Source organism: Molothrus ater, chromosome 13, assembly GCF_012460135.2.
Source record: "Molothrus ater isolate BHLD 08-10-18 breed brown headed cowbird chromosome 13, BPBGC_Mater_1.1, whole genome shotgun sequence".
In the NCBI taxonomy this organism is placed as follows: domain Eukaryota; kingdom Metazoa; phylum Chordata; class Aves; order Passeriformes; family Icteridae; genus Molothrus; species Molothrus ater.
In genome coordinates this window covers 18,864,913-18,873,378 of record NC_050490.2, presented here as the reverse complement: position 1 = coordinate 18,873,378, position 8,466 = coordinate 18,864,913, and the positions used below count along the sequence as shown (strand labels likewise).

The following is an 8,466-nucleotide window of genomic DNA, read 5'->3' as shown; positions in this document are numbered from 1 at the left end:
TGTGAAAGCGATACAGCAAAGGAGGTGGGTGGTTTGGCAGGACCCACCAAACCTAAGCCAAAGGGATAAAAAAACCCCTGCAAAGCTCTTGAAAGCTGCTTTAAATGAGAGTGACATGTTTTGACACCGTTCCCCAAGAATGGCTGTAACACAAACAAAAATTAATGATGTCAAGTATTAATACTGATGCTGCAGGAATTCAACCAATGTGTTCCTAATTAAACATCAAATATGGTTATAATTTGAAAAATGACTGCGGGAATGTCATTGCAACATTCCCTGCTCAGATCTCTCCAGCATCCACCCAGGTTCCTGCAGGTTCCTGCAGTCCTGTGGGATGCAGCCCCCACCTTCCTCCATCCCTGGAAATGTCCAGGGCCAGACTGGACGGGGCTTGGAGCACCCTGGGATGGAAGGTGTGCAACAAGGTGACACTTCAGGTCTCCTCCAACCCAAACCATTCCAGGATTCCACAATTCTGCAATTCCCCATCCTCACTCGTGGCTGTGGCAGGAACATCAGGGCCAGGTGCCAAAATGCAGGACCCTGACATGCATCAGGAGAGCTTTTGAGTGGTAAATTCAGGCCCTATTTAACCCTTTGAGGTCTCATTGAATCTTTTTCTCTGCAAATACGAAGGTGACAAAAACATCCTCTGCAACCTTGAAAGCTTCCCAGTCACTGGGCTCCAGAGGCTGGGATTTTATGGAAACCAAAGGCACAGACTGGAATTGTAGCAGAACTCCAGGACTTGGCAGAGCTCCTCCCTGGCAATAAATAACTTCCCTGACCAAGCAAAGCCCGTGTCCAACCTGCCCCTGCCAGGCCCAGCACAAGTCAGAGCAAAGGAGCTGATTTTATCCAGGATTTCCAGGCAGAGTAAATCAGCTGAGACAGGCACATCTGACCAGGACATTTTTTTGGCTGCAGCTGCTCCTCAGAGTAAATATATTCTTCCCAAACACTCCTGGATCATTTATTGCCTGGATGACAGACTGGGAGATCTACAGGACAAAGCTGCTCATGGCTCCTCTGAGGCACTGGAGACGTTCCCAAAATCCAGGCCATGCTCCAGTGGAGGATCCACCCAACCATGAGTTGTCCAAAACCTCCATTTGTTTCTCAACCATCAAACACATCTGGGACGTGCAGGGCTCACAGACAACCCCTGGGTAAGGGAAAAAATCCAAACTGGTCCTGCTGGGCAGCTTTGTGGCCGTGCAATATTCTGCTTTTCTCCAAGACCTACTGATTAGCACTGATGAAGAATAATCTGCACAGCATGGATGTGCACCCTCATCCCCACCCTGTTCTGTGTTATCAGAGAGGTCAGACAGCCCTGGGTGAGAAGAGCTACAGATCTTCCTCTCACCTCCTCCCAGTGTTCCCTGGCACTCCAACTGGCCTCACTCACCCTCCTCTTGGAGCCAGCTGCAGCCTTCCAACTCATTTATTGCTTTTCCAGGGTCCTGGCTGAGATGGGAGACAGCAGCTGCCCCCTGGAACCCCCCTGACTGCTGCCAACTTCAGCTGGGGGGGGGGGAAGAAAAAAGACAAATCCCCCCCCATAATGCGAATACTTTATTATCAATGAGTGACTGGTATTAGCTTTTTGTCTGGGTATTAATAATATTTCAAAAAACCATACATCAAAATTAGGGCTTTCTCCTATTTTTGCTGTATAATTTTTGTTGTTTTTTTTCTTTTTTTTTTAAAAATCTGTATTGAAAGAATTATATAAGCCAAAGTGCATTTTCTGTTTTTTGTCCATATACACATTGCACCATACATAAATAATTACATTGTAAAAATGACTCCATAATTACAAGTATAATATATATTTTCATATAATATATAAAACTTTATATTAAATCTAGGTAGATGATATTTGGGATAGTCTGTGTCTTTTTTTTTTTTCTTTTTTTTTTTTTCTTTTTGTGTGTGTGTGTTTTGTTGTCGTTGATGTTTTCCTTTCCTCGGAGAGTTACCGGTTGTTGCTGAGTAAGATCTCCAGCCAACACGGACACGACGTGATGAACTGTCTGGAATAACAGGGCCCCCAGCCCTTGGCGAAGCTGATCCGGACGCTGTTGGGGTCGTAGGGCCCGTCTGCGTAATCCAGCTCGGCCGTGTGCTGCAGCAGGCAGGACTTCTCGTAGTCAAACACCTTGATGGAGTAGCCCGGCATCACCTTGCGCACGATCAGAGTCCTGCAGTTGGGGATGTCCAGTGTCGGGGAGTTGACGAAGATGGGATGCTCGCTGCGGTTGTAGGCCCACACCCCGTCCGGTTCCTTGCTCAGTAAAATCCCGTAGCCGATTTTACTTCGAGTCCTTCTCACAGTCTCGCTCCTGTTGTCCAGGTTTAGCTGTCCGAGGCAGAAGCCGTTTCCTTGAGGTAGGTCGTAGAAGATACTGACAGACTGTTCGTACACTGTGTAGAGGCGGCCCACGCGCGTCCGGTGCTCCCAGTAGGCCACGTTGCACCAATGGCTCCTCTTCACGGCATCGGGCGACGTGCTGGCGTCTGTGGGGACAGAGAGCGAGTCAGGAGTGCTGGGATCACCTGGGGAACCACAGGGATAGAGCCTGGGAAACAGCTCCTCCCACCCATCAGCTCTGCTCAGTGAGAACTTGAACTTGCGCTCAACCCAGTCCTTGCGTTCAACACAAATCTCATGTTCAACCCAAAGACGGTGCTCAACCCAAAATTTGTGTTCAACACAAATTTCACACTCAACTCAAAACTTGTGTCCAAGCCAAAGCTGGAATTTAACTCGAAGTTCATGCTCAAGCTAAAACTTGTGTTCGACACAAACTCCATATTCAACCTAAACTTGTATTTAACCTGAAATTCATGCTCAGCCTAAAACTCGTGCTCAACCCAAAGCTTGTGTTCAACACAAACTTCATGTTCAACCCTGTATTTGTGTTCAACCCTAACTTGTATTTAACCCAAAATTTGCGTTCACCTCAAAAGTTCTGTTTAACCCAAAGTTTGTGCTCAACCCAAAGTCCATCTTCAACCCAAGGCTGGTGCTCAACCCAAATCCTGTCTTCAGTGGTGTTAAATGCCACTAAGACTGGTGGCTCAAGCCCAGGCTGGAGATCCCACAGGATGCCCACCATCTCCCTTGAGCTCAGCACATCTCTCTCCATTTAATGTCCAACTCTGCATCCATAGCTGGGCCCGCGTGTCCTCAGGATATTTGCATTCCTCCCACTGGAGCCGGTATGGACACTGTCCCGGAATCCTGAGCCTGGTGGCTCCCCAGCACCCCTGTAACCCCACCTTCCAGGCCAAACTTGTGCCGAGCTGACCCCCAGGATGTCCAGGATGTGCCTGGATGAGTGACCCGCCGGGTGTCTCCTCAGTGTAATATTCTCTGACAGCCACGCTGATGTTCCCATGGGGAACATGAAATCTGAGGAAGTGTTTCATGCCAAGGGGGAGTAGCTGCTAGGAACTATACATGTCCTTCTAAAAACCCACTGGAACTCTCCAGACAATGAGAGACGTCTCTTCTTTCTAGGAATTACACTCAGGGAAGACGGGAGGGACGCAGGCTGCCAGAAATCTGTTTAATCTATGATGCCTCCAGAATTTATGATGTCTCCAGAAGGAAGACAGGAAAAGAAGGAGCCCCAAATAGGGCGAATTAACCACTTGCTGAACATCATTCCTGCTCCTGCCGCACCGGTTAAGGGAAAACCGCCGTGGAATTTCCAGTGAGGAGCTCTGCTCTGGGCTGGCTGTGCTCCGTGGCCAGCATTAAGCTCCCTGACAATCCCTCACGTGCCCGTGGCCTGCTGACCCCGGTGCCTCCGTGCCATCATGTCCCATTAACTCGCCCGCGGGGTGATGCCATTATTTTGCTCCAGAGCCCCCATTGACACACCGGATTTCAGGCCCAGCCCTCCAGCCCTGCTTCTTTTCAGGCTCAAATTACCCCGGAGGAGAGCGGGCTCCCCTCCCCATTAACCAGCTTTGAATTAAGCGGCTTTGTTGGAGTTTAACTGGAGTTGTAACTATACAAATTTAAGGGGAGGGCCGTGGGGGAGGGGGTGACGGGGCAGGCAGGGAGGCAGCAGGATGCCCTTTGCTGTGGGCAATGCTCATCAGCCTGAAGCAGCCCCTTCACCCACCACAGGTCACATTCTGGGGACACCATCTCAGTCCGTCCCTCTGTCAATCAACTGGGACAACTTCCACTGAACCAGGGTGCTAAGAGACCCATCCATCTTCCCTAGCATCCAGTTTCCACAGTCATTTTTCCCCTGGGACATCCTACAGTTCTCCCAATGCCTTCCCAAAGCTTTCCCCAAACACTGAACTTTGCTGCTGTCCCACTCAAGTGATCTGGGGGCTACAGACCAGCTTAGAGCCTTTCATGTGCCGGGGCTGGAGGCTGGTAGCAATTACTGAGCTCTGCATCTGTTTAACCTCCCAACCTCCACAAAGCCCTCCATGCCCATTAGCTATGTTGGTTTTGTTATTACATTTTTGAGAAACTACTGCTCAGCCCCTGCATTTCCCTTACAGATTAAGGATGGGACAACTTCAAACCTCCAGTGTCCCCAGCAGCTCCATTAATCAGGGGAACAGTCAGCAATAAACATTTAAATAGGAGTTTCTCATGGTTTAGTGCAAATTAATATACAAGGGGGGGAAAGTAAATCTGGAGGAAAACAGTGCCTATCCTACAAAAATATCTTGCTGCAAGTGCCAACAGCCCTGGTGCCATCTCTGCTTTCCAGGAACTGGCAAATATCTAAGCAGAATCACCCATGAAAACATGGATGATTTTCACATGCATTTGAAAGAGCTTTATTAAAAGCATTTCCATGCAACTTAAGGCAGGAACTTCCCCCTCCATCCATCCATGAATGCAGCCCCCTGCCAGTGAGCTCCTCATCTCTGTCATCCCACAGCCCCTGCCTGGCAGTGCCAGCTCACAGCACTCCTGGAGAAGTCCTGTGCTCCTTCCAGCAGGTGACAATGTGACTTTCAGGTAACTGCACCTCAAGAAAGGAGAAGTTTCCTTTCAACCCACTTCTTCTGGCCAAGGGAGAGGAAAGGCTTTAAAATCCAAAAAAAAGCAGCCCACAGGGAAGTGACCCCCTGGCAGGGGACAGCTCAAGGCTCATCTGAGCAGCCCCTGCTCACAGGAAGCTCTCAGGGTCCCTCACCAGCGCTCCCCGTGCTGCGCTGGGTTCCTCTCCCTCCTTTTATCTCCCAGTGCACTCAACCAATTCCTGCAAAGATGAACTCATCCCGCAGCCCTGACATAAAACAAGCACTTCAGCAAGCCCCCAAATCAGGGGGGCCTGTGCTGTGTCTCATCCCCTGCCAAGTATTAGTTTCGCCTCCAGCTATTAGGCACTACCACTCTGCAGAGAGCAGGGGCGGCCGGCACACCACCACCTCCTCCTCTGCCTTTTAAATAAATATTCCACTTTTCCCTCCTCTTTTTTTCCATGCTGCCCTTTATGCACAGACAAGAAAATCCACTTTTTGTTCTGTTTTTTCCCCCCTCCCACTTCTGCTGGAACAGAGGCGGGCTTGTTAGCGTTCTTTTTGAAGAAAGGAAAATATTTGAGTCCCGCAGTGGTACAGGAGGGGTTTTTAACAACTATCATTGTAGGCAGCTACAACTTGTAGCAGCTCCAGAGGGGCTGGCGTCAGGGCTATCTCCTCCATCAAAGCCACCTTCATCCATCAGATGGAGGGGCTGAAACTCTGCCTCGAGTTTCCTCCTTCCTCCACCACTGCTCCTCCACACAGCCATGCCTCGTAGCACATCCCAAAGTGAATTCAAACAATTAGAGATAAAGGAACAAGATAGGAGAATCCAGCCCAGAATTTAAAGGGAAAAGGCTCCTGCATGGCTCAGGCAAAAGGAATCTGGCTCTGGGAATAAATGCAGAGAGCAAACACTGTAAATCCTCCCGGCGTTAGCAGCACTGATGCTGTCACTCCCTGCAGAGTGTGGAGGTAAAGAAAATAACTTGAGGTTTGAGACTATTTGTGATTTGACAGCGTTTTATGCCAGTAAAGTTCAAAGGAGTGCTTTAAAAGAGAAAAGAAAGATGCTTTTTTCCAAAACAAAACGTTGCACAGTCCCACTGCTTGATTTTGCACTTGAAAGCAGGATGGAAAACATGGGCAGATCACGAAGCACATGAAACAAACGGCTCTGATTCACTCCTTGGCTTTTCCAAAGCCACCAAACCTCCTCCCAGCAGGTCAAATGGCCCCCTCAATACATGGCTGCAAGGAAGAGCTTCTCAAAACACACTGAAGAGTTGCCCATAGGGAAGACCATGCACATGAAAAATAAATCACTGCACTCTCCAGATGGGACGGGGACTTAATGCACATCTGGGCAACCTGGAAATGAAGCAGGATATTCAGAAGTCCTCCCACCAGAGAGCCCACTCCCCATGGAGCTCAGGTACACCCTGCCCCAACACCTTTCCACTCACTTTTACTCCACTTTTGGACTATCAGACCCATGCTCAGTCTTTTTCCTCCCCTCTGCCACAGCACAGATCTGTATTTACACTGCCCGACACACAGGAGCAGGGAAGCAGGAAGGTTACAGCCATACACAGGGCACTGTGAACATGGTCCAGATAAAAAACCCAGCACAAAGAACACACACATTTCCCCAAAATCTATTAACAGTTCACTGGGGAGCCATCACTTAAAATAATCCCCCATTAATACCCCTGGAAACAAGCGCCAGGGTAAGAAGGGGTTAAAACTTTCCACAGAGAAATGGAATTTTTATGGCCCTGCAAAGAAAAAAAAAAAAAAAAAGAAAGAAAAAAAAGAAAAAAAAAGAGAAATTAATTGTCAATCTGCCCCAGCAAAGCTCACAACCATTTTCTTTAAGCCAATATACTTAAAGTACCTCTGCCTTACAAGTTTCAGCTGGAATGCATCACTGTGCCCCCCAGAGCCCCCCTGCCACCAGCACCAACCCCAGCACGGCCCCTTGGGCTGGGGAGAGGCTGGAGCTGTCCCCAGCATGGGGGGCCCCTCAGGGGACACAAACCAGCCCTGCTGGCTGCCCATCCTTAGGGGGAGCTGTGAATGGCACCTTGAGGGCACCTCAAAGGGCTTGGGGACCCCATCTTGGTCCCACCGTGGGAGCACCCCAATGCTGGGCACACCGTGTGTATTGAGGGCAACATCCTAATCCCAGCAGGGAACAGACACAGGAGGCTGGGCAGGAGCTTCTCCAGGTGAAAATCCTGCTGAGGACAGGACAGCTCAGTCCCCTTGCCTAACTCCTCCTTGGTTTCTCCAGGGAAGCTGCTCCTGAGGGGAAAAGGCAGGTGGGTATTTTTGCCCATTATCGCAGCATTTAGAGAATCCCCCTGCAAAAACCCTGAAGAATAACTGGGTGTAAAACCAGGGTTGGATACTTTTCCAGAAATACACTCACAAAGCTCACACAAATTCCCACTCTGGGTAATTTTTGCCCATTATTGCAGCATTTCACACTGTTTCTGATGGGGCTGTGGATGATGTGGGAGCCTCATTGTCCAACCCCACTCCTACATGGTGCAAACAGATATTGATTGGTGTTGGTTTCTGGTTTACTCCACTGAATGTAAGGATTCAGCCCAGCTCCCACCTCAACTACAAAACAAGAATGAGATTTTATGTTGTCAATAACCTGGTGTCACCACTGTCACTGCAGGGTCCCCCCCACAAGGCACGTTCCTCGTGCTGGATGTGGCTGTTGAGCAGCCATGGACACCAGTTCAGCTCATTTATCCCAAAAAACCATGGGAAGACAGCTGAGAAGAGCCCTCCCCACCATGGCCACCATCCTCCTCCTCCTCCAGGCCTTCCCTTGGAGCAGAGCTCTGCTGCTCCCCAGCCTCCTCCTCCAGCAGATTTAATTTGTTAACCCAGGAGATGATTAACTCTGAGGAACACTTGCGTTGGGTTAATTAATTAAATTAGTTAAAAAAAAAGGGTCTGACAAGCACCAGAGCCGGTGCAAGAGGTGTGTGGAGAGGCCTGGGGGGAAAGGGGGACATTTCCATGGCAGCCCAAGAAACAAAAGCAACACAGGACAAGGAACCAATGCCAAGAATGAGGATGAAAACAATTTTCTCTGCATAAAAGAAACCACTCTGCAAAATCATCAGCTCATGCTAATTTTTTTTTATATCCTTCAAAGCAAAACACATGCCATGTTTAGTTCTGCCCGGAAATTTGGAAGTCATCATCAGTTAGCTTATTTTTAAGCTAAACTCAAGGAGTTTTCTTCTAATGGACCTTCCCTGGCCATTAAATCCACAGTCCAGAACATGATTTTAAGGTATTTTAGCACTGTTTTTCTCCCCAGATCCCCTGTTTTAGAAAGGATTTTTCAGCCAAGGGTGAAAACTGGAAAAACCCAACTCGGGTATTTTTCCCTGACATTTTTATGTGTTCTTCTGAACG

The 8,466-nt window shown here is 48.8% G+C and overlaps 1 protein-coding gene across 1 annotated transcript in view; it reads right to left on the bottom strand.

The window, feature by feature from the left end:
* Positions 1–1,566: 1,566 nt before the first annotated feature.
* SMAD6 (SMAD family member 6) overlaps positions 1,567–8,466 on the bottom strand; it is a 37,460-nt gene continuing 30,560 nt past the window's right edge. Inside the window, exon 4 of the mRNA XM_036390013.2 lies at positions 1,567–2,526. Within this exon, the coding sequence (XP_036245906.1) occupies positions 1,985–2,526 (542 nt within the window). The 3' untranslated portion in view covers positions 1,567–1,984. The remainder of the gene's footprint in view (positions 2,527–8,466) is intronic.